The sequence below is a fragment of the Oryx dammah genome, unplaced genomic scaffold (assembly GCF_014754425.2).
Source record: "Oryx dammah isolate SB20612 unplaced genomic scaffold, SCBI_Odam_1.1 HiC_scaffold_10, whole genome shotgun sequence".
NCBI classification, from domain to species: domain Eukaryota; kingdom Metazoa; phylum Chordata; class Mammalia; order Artiodactyla; family Bovidae; genus Oryx; species Oryx dammah.
In genome coordinates this window covers 12,334,783-12,351,323 of record NW_024070194.1, presented here as the reverse complement: position 1 = coordinate 12,351,323, position 16,541 = coordinate 12,334,783, and the positions used below count along the sequence as shown (strand labels likewise).

Genomic DNA, 16,541 nt, shown 5'->3' with positions numbered 1-16,541 from the left:
GATCCACCCATTTAACCAATCCAGAAACCTGGGAAACGTCCTGGACAGTGTCTTTTTCTTCATACCCATCCCCTTCCCCAGAGAGGAGTCATAGCCAAGGCTCGCCCCTTCTACCTCCTCAACAATTGCATCTCCATCACCTTCGTGTTTTATTTCTTTGGCTGCACTGGCTCTTTCTAGTTGCAGTACATGGGCTTCTCAGTGAGGTGGCTTCTCTTGTTACCAAGCTCTAAGGAGCACAGAACTTCAGAAGTTGTAGCACGAGGCATCAGTAACATTAAATCACTTGCATTCCTGAGCTGAACCTGCTTGCTCAGACTAAACCAGATCCATGGGACTCTGGAGAAGGAACTGTGGCAGAAGGATGTCAACAAAAGGGTGGGTGTTGATGCTGGAGATGGGATCCTATAACTCTGCGTGGAACTATCCACCTCAGTCGGCTGAAATCAGAAGTGGGATGGTGAGGTGACATGGACCCTGTAAGACTCAGCTACAGCTGATAACAGTCTGTTGTGTCAGTGGCTCTGTTCAGAGTTGTATCTGGGCTTAGGATGTCAGCAGTTGGTGGGCCTGTTTTGCTCATTTCTGGGTCTCTGGTGCTCAGTACAGGGTCTGGCATATGGTTTTTTGTTGAAATTCAAAGTAGACGATTATTGCTTAATTAGTTGATGAATTGATAAGCAGATGAGTTAACAGATAAACCCCATTCATCTCCCAGGATCTGGTCTCATCTCTCCTGCATGGTTTCTGACTCTGTGTCCCCACTCTGGTCCTAGTATTTATAAGGTCTCTGCTCATGCTTCCCTGGTGGCTCAGATGGTAAAGAATCTGCCTGCGATGAGGGAGACATGGGTTTGATCCCTGGGTCGGGAAGATACCCTGGAGAAGGAAATGGCAAGAATACTCCAGTACTTTTGCCTGGAGAATTCTATGGACAGAGAAGGCCAGTGGCTACAATCCATGGGGTTGAAAAAAGTCACATACAGCTGAGCGACTAGCACTTACACTTTTCAGCTCAGGGAGCCCCTACACCCCTTCCTGAGGGGGCTGTGGATCTGTTCGCTTTGATTTCACAACACTGAGCGGTATCGCCTCCAAGTTGAGGGCACTGCTCTTGGCCCTTGTTTTGCTGGCCCTTCAGTAGTTGAGACCTCCTAGCCCTGTCTGATTGATTTGGTGTTTCTGAAAGGCGCTCAAAACTGAGAATCCATTTTTGAGAATTATTTTGAGGATTTTGTGATACCTTTGGAGACCACTACACGCTCCCTGACATATCACAGGCCCACCAGCACAAGCCTGCAGTGAATCTGATACAGTGTTAGAGGGTACCCAGCAAACAGGCATCAACTGTAGCAGGGCTCAGAGAATAATCCTGCCATGGCCAACCCAGGGCAGGCAGCCACCACTTGTCTCAACAGCTGGGTCAACCCCAGGAGCAAACTGAACAACTAACAATGGCACTTTATGCACTTTAGCTTATTTGACCTTTAAAACAATCTGTGATATGGGTATTCTCATTTTACCTACAAGCAGCTTGAAATTCAGAATCTGACCCTAAGCCATGAAATAAGTCAATCACACGAGGGGATGTGATTCCAGGACCTTCAGCTGCACCAGTGTCTCCATCTGGGATGTCAGCTGTGGTAGGAAGAGCATGAGATCTCAGGTCTGAGCCTGTGGGACCCAGTTTCTGCCCCCAAAGAGGTCACAGGCTGGTAGAGACTGAAAATGCAAGTCCCTGACCGAGGAGGGGCCAGGCAGCATGCGAACCCAAGGTGGGGCTGGTACATCCCGCAGCAGGATGCGAGATGGTCCTGGATGCGGCAGATCTGACCTGGGTGTTGGGGAGGTGGAGGAGGCCGTGATCGGCAGAGAGAATGGAACAGACAAGGGCTTGACTGCTTAGAGAAGGACAAAAACTTGAGCATCTTCCCACCAGTGCTCCCCATATCCTTTAAGACAAAGTCTAAACCCTGAATGAAAACCTTACCTGGCTCTTGCCCACTTCTTTGCCTCATTCTCCATCTCTGTGCCCTGGCCCAACGTTCCCTGAACCTAATGTGCATCTGCTCTACCTCAGCTCCTGTACACACCATTCCTCCTGAGTCAAATTCCCCCTCGTCTGGCAGTTCTCAGGCAACACAGCCTCCAAGAAGCCCTCCTCTCATCTGAGCTCACGGAGCCAATGATGGAAGGCTCTGCTCTGAACTCTCATGGAAACCACTGACCAGATACACAGGCTCATCTGCATTCTTTTTCTGTTTGTCTTCCCTATAGAGTGGCACGTCCAAATGGCAGTGTGTATGACTCTTTAATTCAAATAAAATTTAAAAAAAATCAGTTCCTTGGTTTCACTGGTCCTATTTCAAGTGCTTAATAGTCACGTGTAGCTAGTGGTGTCTATCAGACAGGAAGCACAGGGCATCGGGGTCATCACAGGCAGCTGTACTGGACTGTGCCCTCACACACAAGGAGACAGGTAAAAGCAGGGCCTGTGAAGCACGTCTCTACGATCCCAGTACCCTGCCTCTGCCAGCTACCACCCGAGCTGCTGAATGTAACCTTCCTTTCTTTCTTTTTCTGTCTCTCTTTATCTGTACTCCACCCTCCCAACTCTGTCTTACTCTCTTTTTCTCCCTCTCTCTCTTTTTTGGAGTACCTACTAAAGGAAGACCCTGTTCCAGGAAGGGATCTATTAGTGTCAAACTTCTTGGCTTCCTGGAGCTCACAGTCAAGTGAGGGGCATATAAGAAAGAAAACCAAATAAAATATACAAACAAATGTATAACATAATTAAAAGCTCATGAAAGAATAATGAAGGAAGCATACACGGCATGGTTGAATAAAGCCCATTAAAGGGACAGGGTAAGAGGAAACAGCCAGACAAGAAGGTTAGAAACAAATCTGAATGGGTCTTGAATTCTGTACTAAGAAGCTTGAACTTAATGCGGTAGGAAGCCAGTGACCCATTTAAGACTTTTAAGCAGGAAATTTGTGCTTCTAAAGGACCAGTTCAGAAACCCTGCAGGGGATGGACTGAAGGAAGAGGAACTTGTGACAGGCAGACCAGAAAGCCACCCTGGCAGGTCAGGAGAGCAGGGTGGACAGTGGCAGAGGGAAGAGAAAGAGCGAATCCTGAAGCTGATTCCTGGCAGGCTAGTGGCTAAGACTCCATGCTTCCACTGCAGTGGGTGTGTGGGTTCGATCCCCGGTCAGGGAAGTTCCAAAAAAAGCTGATGCACAAGCTGAGTGGGTGGGTCCCAGTGAGTGATGGGACAGGAAGGAGACAGTGGAGGGTGAGAGTGTGGAGGATAGCTCTCAGGAAGGCAGCTGGGGATCCAGAGGAGGGTCTGCTCCAGAACCGGGGGCTCAGCCCTGGGCATCCCTTCCAGGACTGCATTATGGGTGATTAATTCACGGCCAAGTTACTTTCTCATGAAGGTTACTACAGATATATCAGCATGACAGGCAGGGCGTGAGGCAAGAAGGCTCAGCGTGTGCGAGCTGGAACTGAATATTAGATTCTAGTCACTATTTGATTGATCTTTTAAGCAATTCTGGGATTCTGTCACTTAAAAACCAATAAATCTTTGAAGGCCTGGGGAAAGCAATGCAAAAGCAATAAATCTCCATTGCGGAGTGTTAGAAAAATAGGCCAAGGCTGCCAAGGTGGTTTGGCTGGAGGGATGAGGGTGTGGGAGCCCCAGTGGCAATCCTTCCTTTCCCGATCAGCGTTCCCTACCCTGCCACACTCAGTCCTACCAGACAGAGTCAGAGCCATGTGGCTTCACGCATGGGGCAGCAGGCATTTCACCAGGGGCTGGAGTTTGGCTCAGCCAGGATCAGAGCATCAGTGGCAGAAGGAGGAAGAATAGCCTACCTGGGGGTCGCCTGGAAGCTGAGGCTCAGGTATGAGTCTGCTGGAGAACAGGAAGGCTCTCCACTCAGAGTCATGCTGGGCTTCATCAATTACAGGTTGGGCCCACACAATCAGAACTGTCTTGTCCACCCCTCACTCCCTAGTTGGTGGAGGTTCACTCCACAGCAACCCCACCAGAAGGTCACCCTGTCATCACCTGACATCCCAGCTAGGGGGAACTCAGAACTTCCTGGTGGAACAATGAACTCAGAGGCAGGAAGCTAGGTCCATGACCTTGGGCCAGTCACTTAATATCTTAGTCTTTAGCTTCTCCTTTGAAATGGAGATGGCATTTTGCACACAGCTTACTCACTGGCTAAGGGACAATCAGATGCTACAACAGAATTACAGGCACTATTAGCTATTAATATAAAACATGATTCTGGGCATCCTTGACCCAGTGCATCAAGAGAGCTCTTTGTGTCCAGGGGCCACAGATTGCCTTCGCTGTTTTCTCAACGCTCCTGCTTCTCCGAGGCTGCAGGACTCCATGCTGGTCCACTTCCTGGTTTGTGCTCATCTCTCCAGCCTGACTACTCCTTCTCGCAACCAACATAGTCACTGTTTCTACTGGCTTCATGTTACCTCGCTTTGCTGGTTTCATTATTCTGTTTCCTTTCTTCCTTAACGCCCCCCTCCCTGCCCCATTCACATGCATATTCAACAGACGGTAAGACTCAAGCTATGACAAACCTAGACAGTGTATTAAAAAGTTGAGACATCACTTTGCTGACAAAGGTCCATCAAGTCAATGCTATGGTTTTTCCAGTAGTCATGTACTGATATGAGAGCTGGGCCATAAAGAAGGCTGAGTGCCAAAGAATTGGTGCTTTTGAATTGGGTTCGAGAGGAGAATCTTGAAAGTCCCTTGGACAGCTAGGAGATCCAACCAGTCCATCTTAAAGGAAATCAGTCCTGAATATTCATTGGAAGGACTGATGCTGAAGCTGAAGCTCCAATACTTTGGCCACTTGATGTGAAGAACTGACTCATTGAGAAAGACCCTGATGCTGGGACAAATTGAGGGTGGGAGGAGAAGGGAGTGACAGGAAATGAAATGGTTAGATGGGATCACGGACTCAATGACATGAGTTTGAGCAAACTCTGGGAGATGGTGAAGGACCGGGAAGCCTGGTGCGCTGCAGTCCATGGGGTCTCAAGAGTCAGACATGACTTAGTGACTGAACAGCAACAAAGATTCTAGAGGGCAGGCATATGTCTGTCTTGTTTCCTGCTATATCTTCAGGGCTTAGCTCAGTTCCTGCTCAAAAAATATTTGTTAAATGATTTAATGGTCGACCGCCTCCCACAGGGGCATTCTAGTACCAAGTTCACGGTGACACAGGATTAAGGTAGCTGACTTCTATGTGATATTGCTTCTGCTGTCACCATGGTTGTTCTGAAAGCCTTGCTGGCTGGCCCTGATTAGTCTCTTCCCTTCTTGGCAAATGCCCAAGCGAGAGTCTGAAAATAATTCCAGAAAATGAGTGTTGGGCCACCCTCAGTAATCTAGAGCTTAAGAAGAAAAGCAGCCAGACTTTTCCAGACACCAGCCATTGCCCTCTGAGCAGTGATATTTATTTTAATTTTTTTCCCAACGGAAATGTCACCAAAATATATCACGTATGACTTTTCTCCTAGGGAGGTGGTACGGCTAGACTGATGTGAGTATTGGCTTAGGGGTGGCTGAATTGGGTTTAAAGTCTGCCTGCACCACTTACGTGTTTCACGGCTGGGTCAATGCACTTAGTTTCTGTGTATCTCAGTTTCCATATCTGCAAAATGGGGAAGCTACAACTGCAATGCTGTGAGGAGGCAGACAGTTTATCTATAGTGATAGGCACACAGCCAGTGTGTGCTCATCAAATGGAAGCTAGCCAGCTCTTTCAACTTGAAAATGTGGGCTCCCAAGGGCTTCCCCAGTAGCTCAATGGTAAAGATCTGCCTGCAAAATAGGAGACGTGAGATGTGGGTTCAATCCCTGGGTTGCAAAGATCCCCTGGAAATGGCAAAGATCCCCTGGAGATCGCAAAGATACTAGAACCTACTCTAGTATGCTTGCCTGGAGAATCCCATGGACAGAAGAGCCTGGTAGGCTATGGTCCATAAGGGTGCAAACAGTTGGACACGAGTGAAGTGACTTAGCACATGTGGGACCTAATGGTCCCACATTAGGAATCAATGAATCAATGAGGTTCACCCTAATTTACTGGATGAACCAGTTTAGTAATATTGAAAAGCAGAGACATTACTTTGCCAACAAAGGTCCGTCTAGTCAAGGCTATGGTTTTTCCAGTGGTCATGTATGGATGTGGAGTTGGACTGTGAAGAAAGCTGAGCACCAAAGAATTGATGCTTTTGAACTGTGGTGTTGGAGAAGACTCTTGAGAGTCCCTTGGACTGCAAGGAGATCCAACAGTCCATTCTAAAGGAGATCAGTCCTGGGTGTTCTTTGGAAGGAATGATGCTAAAGCTGAAACTCCAGTACTTTGGCCACCTCATGCGAAGAGTTGACTCATTGGAAAAGACTCGCTGGGAGGGATTGGAGGCAGGAGGAGAAGGGGATGACAGAGGATGAGATGGCTGGATGGCATCACGGACTCGATGGACGTGAGTCTGAGTGAACTTCGGGAGTTGGTGATGGACAGGGAGGCCTGGTGTGCTGCGATTCACGGGGTCGCAAAGAGTCGGACACGACTGAGCGATTGAGCTAAAGTTTAATAATATCTCAGTGCATGAAAGTGAAAGTATTAGTCCCTCTGTCATGTCCGACTCTTTGCAACCCCATGGACTGAAGCCCACCAGGCTCCTCTGTCTATGGAATTCTCCAGGTAAGAATACTGGAGTGGGTTGCCATTTCCTTCTCCAAGAGATATTCCTGACCCAGGGATCGAACCCAGGTCTCCTGCATTGCAGATGGATTTGTTACCATCTGAGCCACCAGGGAAGTCCAATTTTAGTGCATAGAGGAAAAATAATCACAGTGCTGCTTGAGAATAACAGGAAGAAACATAGCAGTTCAGTAATCTACAGTAACAGTACGGTAATCCTTATCTGATGTTAAAAAGCCACCATCCGCTCTGGTTCATCACAGCTAGGATAGTCCTGGAACAACTGATGTGTGGAAATAAGGCAAAAATTATACTCTCACAAATGCTACACATACCTATTTGATGGCCTGAAGACCCACCTGACTTAGGATAGACACTGTTCAAAGTCTACAGAACAGGCAGAAAATTCAAATTGCTGGCAAGTGATTCTATTTGCTCCACTGTCCATAATTTCTGGAGTAGGACCAGGGTGGAAAACAGGTAGCTAGACCATCTCAATAGCCTCCTTCTTGGCTGATCTCCCAGTCTCCAGTATCACAAAAGAGCCTCTGCATGTGGCTATTCAGTGGCTTTCCAGTGCCCCCTCTATTAGCTCCCAACTCCTGCCTTGACCTTTACGCTACAGCAAATATAACTGCTCCTGGTAGCTCCCCATGACATCAGGCTCCCTCTTGACTCCATGCCTTCACTCATGCTGGACCGTCTTACTGCCCTTAAATCTCATACAACATTTAAGATATATCTCTTAAAGTTCCAATCCTTTGGCCACCTGACACAAAGAGCTGACTCACTGGAAAAGACTCTGATGCTGGAAAAGACTGAGGGCAAGAGGAGAAGGGGACAACAGAGGATGAGGTGGCTGGGTGGCATCACCGACTCAATGGACATGCATTTGAGCAAACTCTGGGAGAAAGTGTAGGAAAGGAAGGCCTAGCATGCTGCAGTCCATGGGGTCACAAAGAATCTGACATGACTTAGTGACTGAACAACAAAGATACATCTCACTGTCACCTGCTCTGGGACTTCTGTCCCCTGAGCTCCTACATGCATCTCCACAGGCATGAATTGTACTGTAACTAAGTTTTCATATTTCTGGCTCCCCAACTAGAGTCCAGCTTTCTTTAGAGCATGAGTCATTTGCAGCTAGTTCACAGGCGTGCTCCAAGCACTTAAACAGTGCCTGGCACCGGGTGAGAGCTCAAGAAATATTCATCGAATGAAGGAATCAACGAATTACTTTTATCCCCTGTATTCTGCTCCATTCCTGGCATATAAAATACTCCATGTATGCTTGTTGAACTGAACTGAGCCAATCTGAAAGCTGTTCCACTGAACACACTGCTTGGCTTCAAGGGTCTGTAGTCCCTTGAGCTCTGAGCAAAAGCTAGTAACATCTTATGGAAAACCCAGATGAACTTTCTGGCCACCACGATACAAAGGGTAGCTTATTTAAAAGAGGTGCCCACCTTCCTGACAGCCAGAGGCCCATGGACTTGCTTGGGGTAAGCTTGGCTACATAGATGCCTTCACTGCCTGGGCTTTAGGTACACTTGGGACTCCAGCCTCTTATTAACACACCTGTAGTATGACTCTGACTTCAAGGCCCCTGTGGAACACCAAGGCCATAAACGGGACTAGTGCTGAGGTTATGTCTTCTCTGAAATTTCTGAGCAGGTCGTTTTGATCATTTGGCACATCTATCTACATGTCTGTTAATGGCAGATGGGTGTGTAAAGGTGATCTTGCCGGGATACTGTGTTCCCAGGGCCTCCGGCCTGACTAAATAAATTTACCATAGGCTTGTTCCAGAAAGTTCTCTCCCAGCCCTCTTCAGATCCCCATCCACACCTTCCCACTGAGCCAGTCCCAGTGCTCCATGGTGGGGAAAGAGGGCTCCTGGCTCAGTGGCCCTCTGAACTGGGCTTGAAGCTGCTGATCCTTTTCCTCCAGGAAGCTTTGCTCCTGGGCAGTCTTTTCCACAGGCATTGCCAGTGGCATGATTCAGCTGGAGGTGCGCGTGGTGAAGAGAAAGAAAATGGAAAACGTCAGCCTAAGACCCCTCCTCACCTGACAGGGGCTCCCCGAGACTGAGCAGGCTTCAGCATCACTGTGATGGTCGTGTCTGTTTCATTCAGTGGGGTGTCTGTGTCATATTCAGGCATTGACGGAGCTGGACAGAGAACAGAGAGAAGGGAGCTGAGCACAGGTCCCAACTGCACCCCACCATCACCTCCCACAAGACAGCCAGGTTGCCTAGGAGGGAGCTATTTGGGGAAGCATTGGATGAGTCACATGGCATCCGAGGCTTTCAGCAAAAAGACCCTGACTTTCAACCTTCCTGTAGGTTCCTTCAGGATGCAGAAGAGTCTGGAGAGGGGAACAATGATGTGGCTGGTAACCTTCATGGATCAAAAAGTTCCATACCATACAGACAGATAAATGCAGGAAATATAAGTACTTAAAGGTGTGAATGTAGAGTCAGCCTTAAACACATTTAAAATGCAAATACAATTTAAAAATTAAAATAAAAAAAGAAATAAAATGCAAACACAAATTACAGCAGTGATGAACTTTGCTCTGATCTTTTTTTTTTTTCCTTCATGAGACCCTCTCTTCTGATAGGAGAGTCGCTAAGCCTAATCCCCTGAGAAGGTAATTTAGCCATTTGTACTAAGAGCTATTAATCTTACATCCCTTTTAATTCTGTATTTCAATTTCTGGAATTTAATCCTAAATTCATAATCCAAGCCAAGAAATCAAACTTTATTCGGTAACATGTTCATTGAAGCATTATTTTATTAAAAACATGGAGGCGCCAAATACATCCAACCACAGGGGAATGTTTAATTAAATTACGTCCATCCACTTGACAGAACACTGTAATGAAAGCAGTATAACAACATGGAAGATGCTCATAGTTTAAGGGTATGCAGAAATATTAAGCTATAGAAACTACCAGGGATCTGTATCTATGCAAAATATGTACGGATGCAGACCAGAATTGCATGGGCATGCTGAAATAATGTAAACTGTAGACATGGATCTGAGATAATTCTGCTCTGAAGCTGTCTGGTGGGGGAGGGGGTCTTACAGCTGATGGCAGGTGACATCCTGGGTTGCTCTGGCTCTGGTCGTTCACTTATTTTTTCATTCACTCATTCACTGGAGGTTACATGAGAACCTGTGCTGTGCCCTGCACTGCCAAAAGGAATACTCTTGAAAATGAATCACATTTTTACAAATGAAACTGTATGGGAGAAATGTACTATTTGATGCAACTGTGTGCTAGGTAAACTATTTAGTAAATCACTCAGCATTCCCTCTGGTCTAGTGTAACTGATGTGTGTTTCATATTTTAGGAAGCTCCGGGATTAGGTTTTCTCCATGAGATGACGGTAGAGACACACGCGGGACTGCACTGTCCTTGTTGCTCCAAGATCACACGGTGATGGTCAGCTCCGCCCTTTTCCACTCCCAGGTATATTAGGAGTGGATAAAAACCAACAACATCACCTTTCTTCCTCTCCCCTTTCTAGGACAGATACCTGAAATTTTGGTGGCAATCCTGGTGGTGACGGGCGGTCCAAAGCCCTTCGCAGTGCTGGCCTTGATGGTGAAGGAGTAGGTGGTTCCAGGGTACAGACCCACAAAGAGGTGGTGGGTTTCATTCCGAAGCTTGAACACTTTGCCCCTCTGACTGGAGAGGTCAGCACTCGGGTCCAATGAGCCCACGGCCTTGTAGTTGATCTGTGCAAGAAGCCAGCAAACAAACCAATCAGTGCCTTGCCCAGGAAGCTGAGTGGAGCTCACCTGAAGGAGCATAAAGGGAGGAAAGCAGAAGGCAGGCGAGCATGCTCACGAGTTCATCCACCTTACAGATGATCCCAGCCTCCAAATACTTCACTGTCCATGCTCTGGAGTACTGCTGTCTAGTAGAAATAGAATTTAATCCACATACATAACTCTCAATTTTCTAATGGTCACACTCATTACAGAAAAAGTAGTAAGACCATAAAGTAAAATTAATTTTCATAATCTATTTGGTTAAACTCAGTAGATGTAAAATATTATTATTTAAACCTGCAATCAACATAAAAATTTAATGAAATATGTTCTACTCTACTATTCATATTAGGTCTTAGAAATCGAGTGTATATTTTACCCTATGGCACATCTCCACTTGAACTAGCCACATTTCAAAAGTGTGGTGACCCTGTGTTGCTTGGGGCCATCACTTTGGACAATGTGGCTGTAGTGAAAGTTGCTTGGTCATGTCTGACTTTTTGCAACCCCATGGACTATAGAGTCCATGGAATTCTCCAGGCCAGAATACTGGAGTGGGTTGCCTTTCCCTTCTCCAGGGGATCTTCCCAACCCAGGGATCAAACCCAGGTCTCCTGCATTGCAGGCGGATTCTTTACCAGCTGAGCCACAAGGGAAAGCCCGTGTGGCTATAAAGCAGTGTTCACGTAGTGTCCTGATAAGAATTATCTGGAAGGCTAGTTAAAAACGCATGAAGCATCCCCTGGCTCCACAAGGTGCTGCCTGGTGTCTCATGTATTATCTCATTTGTTTTCCCTGAAAACCTTGGGGGTATCAAGATATCCATTCTCATTTTAATGATGGAGACACTGAGGCTCCAATGGGAACAATCTGCATTAAATCGGTGCTTTTTGAAATATCTATGATGAAGACCCAGTTCTGTTTCCTCATCCACTGCAGACCCACGATGATTCAAAGAGCACATCACACATGACTCATCACGTGAGGTCTACAGCACGTGCAAGGAGACACATCCATTGACCACACATGCAATGTCAAAGCCCTAAAAGTTTCCCGGTGCTCCCTCTCAGCTTCTGCATGATATCCTGCTGTGAAAGTAACAGAACAGTTGGTATTGCCTTACCAGCCCCCAGGGATCACACTCTAAGTATCTTATTTCTAAATTTCACAGCTGTTAAAGCAGCAAACTTTTGGTTTACTTGGGGGTATGGGGGGGTGTGGGGGTGTGTGATTAGCTGTGTCTGACTCTTTGTGACCCAATGGACTGAAGCCCACCAGGCTCCTCTGTCCATGGGATTCTTCAGTCAAGAACACTGGAGTGGGTTGCCATGCCCTCCTCCAGGGGATCTTCCTGACCCAGGGATCAGACCCAGGTCTTCTGCATTATAGGCAGATTCTTTAATATCTGGGTCACCAGGGAAGCTCAGGTTTATCTAGTTTGTTCTATTAAAAGTGTTTTACTGGAGCATAATTTATATTCACAAAACTAGACAGCTGGATGAAGTTTTACTAACTGGACAGGACCATGTGACCAGCAACTAATCAAGAGACACATTACCAGACCCAAGGTTTTCCCCTCACATCTCCTTTCCAATCCCCGCCCCCCCTGCAAGAATACCCTCTACCCTGACTTCTAACAGCACAGACTAACTCTGCCTGGCTTTGAACTTTATACAAGTGGAACTGTACAGGCTGTACTTTTCAGTGTCCACTTCTTTTGCTCAACATCATGTGTGTGAGATTCACGAGGCTATCCCATGTGGCCAGAGATCAGGCCTTGTCGAGGTTATCCTGCGTCCTATCTCTGACCAAAGGTAAACCCAGGTTTGTTGGACTCTGAAACCTGTTCTTTATTTCAAACCACACTTGCCGGCCTGAAAACGAATTTAAGTAACCAAAGAATACGTTCATTCTGTTCGTTCACTCTCTCACTTGCTCTGTGACAGCTAGTCCCCGCACACTCCCGTATGCTAGGACGTGCACTCTGTGTGGCCAGGCCCTAGCAAATGAATGCAATGAACACCGGTCCGGCCCTGTCCTCAGGGTCTTCTGTTCCAGAATGAGGTAAGTTAACAACACAGCCACCTTGCACCACTGTCTTCCCTCAGGAATGTATCATGCTTGTCAGGAAGGCCAAAGCCAGGCAGAAAAGGGAATATACCAACTTTGCTTCAAAAATAAGCAGCTGGGACTTCTCTGGTGGTCCAAGGCTTAACACCCCATGCTTCCAATACAGAGGGCCCAGGTTTGAACCCTGGTCAGGGACCTAGATCCCACAGACCCCAACTAAGAGTTCACATGCCGCTACTAAAGATCCCACATGTTGCAACTAAGACTCAGTGCAGCCAAATAAATAAATATTTAAAAGAAATTCGTAGTTGGCTCTTTCTGGTTAGGGCACCAACCATTCTGGAGAAAGAGGTAATCTCTCTCTCTGCTATGAAGCAGCAGCAGTGTGGCAATTGATGTCACAGGTTGAGGAGAGAGGCCAGAATTTGCCTGGAGTGCAGTGAGTCCAGGAGGAGCCGTGCACAGAACTGAAGGATTCGGGCACTTTGCAAGCAGAGCTGGCAGGGCACCCATCCCTCAGTTCCCCAGGGGCCCCTGGTCACAGCATTCCCTCTGATAACTCCACCCACTTCAGCCCTTCCCAGAAGCAAGCCAGGTAATTTACACCCCCAGAGACTGGACTGATAGAAGTTGAAACATACATTCCTGGCTCCTCTCTTGTGATACTGTTGCTGCACCCCTGGGGATTTCCCCAAGGGCTCTCACTCCATGTGTCTCCATAGGTAGTTGGCTGGAAAACATACCCATCCTTGGCTACCTTCCTCTTCCTTCCCCACTTCTTAGTGTTTCCCAAAGTTCTCAATAATCTGTTCATGCTCAAATCCTTGTCTCAGGCTCTGCTCCTGAGAAATGTCAAACTAAGACAAAGTGCTCAGGGCAGCATCTTAAGGGGAAAACTGAACTATCAATAATACCCGGGGATGATAAAGAGTCAGAGCAGAGAAAGGAGCATTCTAGGTTCTAGGCAGAGCAAACTAAGTGGGCAAAGACCTGGGGTGGGAGAAGGCTTGGGAGAATGGACAAAAATTCTGTGTTGATTGGAGAGCTGTGTGCAGCTGGAATCCAGTTTTTCCTGGTGGAAGGAGGAGGCAGATGTTCGAACAGTTTTGCCTGTGGCTGTGAACCCCGGGGTGCTGGAGCATCCTGTTGAAATTCCGCCCCCATCCCCTGCCTGGGCTGGTGGCAACTACATTGATATACAGACACTGGGTGGTAAAACTCATGCCTTATTTACTAGCCAATTCCTTTCCTGCACTCCAAATTCAATCCAAAAGCGACTCAATTTCCGCCGAGCTGTCAATATAATATACCGTGCTCGCCTGCTCTCCTCACCTTTCCTGGTATTACAGGATCCTCACTTACTTGTAATGAAACACTATGAATAAATCAATGTATGTTAATATAGCGTGTCTTCAATTTTTTATGAAGGGTTTCGCCAAATCTAATTCCCTCTGCTTTGTCAGAACCGGTCTTTGAAAAATTTAACTTGCAAGTTTTACGAAGTTAGTGGGGGATCAGGCTGGGGAGGGAAAGAAGGAAGGTGAGATAAATTGAATGGGATGGAGCTGGGACTGTAAAATGCATCCAGCAATGTGACTCCTCATTTGGAGGCAGAGGGAGAGGAAGATTTGTTAGAACAGCAAACATAAAAGAAGGAAGTGGTGGGGAAAGAGGGCTGAGCTGCATGTCAGCCCCTGCTCTGGGGGTGGGGTTCTGGCTGCAGCAAAGTGCTCTGGACCACCCTAGTCTCTCGTCTGGGTGCTCTCAGTGGGATGCCCGACAGAAGCTGGAGTGAGAACTTTCCAAAGAGAATTCAATCACATTACCCCTTAGAACAACGGTCCCCAATCTTTTTGGCTCCAGGCACCGGTTTTGTGGAAGACAATTTTTCCACACACTGGGTGTAGGGGGTGGAATGGTTTCTGGACAATTCAAGGGCATCACATTTATTGTACACTTTCCTGATGGCTCAGATGGTAAAGAATCTACCTGAAATGTGGGAGGCCCGGGTTCAATCCCTGAGTCAGGAAGATCCCCTGGAGAAGGAAATGGCAACCCACTCCAGTATTCTTGCCTGGAAAATCCTATGGACAGAGGAGCCTGGCAGGCTACAGTCCATGGGGTTGCAAACAGTCAGACACAACTGAGCGACTAACACTTGCACTTATTTCTATTGCACAATAAATGTAATATGCTTGAATCATCCTTTTTCACTGGGCTTCCCTTGTAGTGAAGACAGTAAAGAATCTGCCTGCAGTGCAGGAGACCTGGGTTCGATCCCTGGAGTAGAGAATGGCTACCCATTCCAGCGTTTTTGCCTGAAGAATTCCATGGACAGAAGGCACCTGGCGGGCTACAGTCCATGGGGTCGCAAGCAGTTGGACACCACTGAGCGACTTTCACTTACACTTATTTCTATTATTATTGTATCAGCTCCACTTCAGACCATCACTAGGCATTAGATCCTGGAGGTTGGGGACCCCTGCCTTAGAATCAAAAGAGCAACAGTTTCCCACAGGTTTGGGGATAGGACCACATCCTTACCTGTGGTTCTCCAGCTCTCTGGAGAGGCATGCACTTGCCTCTCTGGCCTTCCTAGCTTGCATCCCAGGCCTTATTTCAGTGTCTGAAAAGAGCCACGGTCTCTTTGGCCACAAGGCTTTTGCATCAGCTATTCTGTCAGCTCAGATGATTTTTTTTCTTCCCTTCACTTCGTTAATGACTTCTCACCCTCAGCTCTCCCCTAAAATGACCCTTGCCATGAGCACCTTCCTTGACTCTCAGGTCCTCCTATTTGACGTTCCCAGAGTCACATGGGTCTCCTTTGAACCACTACCTTTATACTGAACCCTGCAATTATTTCATTGATGATTCCCTCTTCTTCCAGCCCAGAGTCCAAAAAAGTAAAGCCTGAAAGCCAAATTTGGCCCATCATCTCTTTTTGTAAATAAAACTCGTTTGGAACACCAGTCACAGTGTTTACAGGCATGGTCTTTGCCATCTTGGTGACTTCCAAGGCAAATGTACCAAAGGAGGCCAGTTCAAGGTAATCTCCTCTTGTGAGAAGTGTAGCCTTGATGCTTTGGCTTAGTGACAGTTCCAAGGCAAAATGTGAACAAGTCCCTTCCGAAGATCACAGTGAATGCACAGATGGCTGCAATATATGTGCCAGTGACTTCTTGGCCATGAGACTTTTGTTTTTCCTGGGAAGCTGAGGACTAGAGTAACAGTGGAAAAGATGATTATGACTGACACAGGCACTGGTGTCCCTGGGGTTCTAACCCAGTTGAAGGTGGTCAGGAACTTGCCACATCTTGTAGACAGTTCCTGCTTTTGCTTCCATTGTGATTGTATCATTCTCTCCATCAACAGATGCTCACCAATAACCCATTCTGTGCTGGACTCTGCTCTGGGCTCTTGGGAAACACTGGCTAAGGCCCAGTTTTTGACTTTGAAGACCCACAGAGGCACTGGTGGGTGCCATAGGAAATTGAGGTCTTTGGGAATACAGTTATGGGAGTAACCAGTTCTGTCAAAGACGGTGGGGCAGCCTCCCAGAGAAGCTGCAAGAGCACTGGGCTGGCCAGCGGTCCTCAGCACAGACTCCAGTGCATATGTCCTGGGACCTTTAAAAAGTACCAAGACCTGCACTCAGCCCACACCAACTGAATCGAATGTTTCGATGACAAAAGCGTGGCAATCAGTATATGTTTAAAGTTCTCCAGGAGATCTGATTGGAGAAGGCAATGGTACCCCACTCCAGTACTCTTGCCTGGAAAATCCCATGGGTGGAGGAGCTTGGAAGGCTGCAGTCCATGGGGTCGGTGAGGGTGAGACAAGACTGAGCGACTTCACTTTCAATTTTCACTTTCATGCATTGGAGAAGGAAATGGCAACCCACTCCAGTGTTCTTGCCTGGAGAATTCCAGGGACGGGGG

The 16,541-nt window shown here is 47.2% G+C and overlaps 1 protein-coding gene across 1 annotated transcript in view; it reads right to left on the bottom strand.

Moving 5' to 3' along the window:
- LOC120869436 (receptor-type tyrosine-protein phosphatase T) overlaps positions 1-16,541 on the bottom strand; it is a 400,388-nt gene that overhangs the window by 282,866 nt on the left and 100,981 nt on the right. Inside the window, exons 3-4 of the mRNA XM_040248753.1 lie at positions 10,296-10,497; positions 8,818-8,920 (exon numbers count right to left, since the gene is read on the bottom strand). Coding sequence (XP_040104687.1) covers positions 8,818-8,920; positions 10,296-10,497 — 305 coding nt within the window. The remainder of the gene's footprint in view (positions 1-8,817; positions 8,921-10,295; positions 10,498-16,541) is intronic.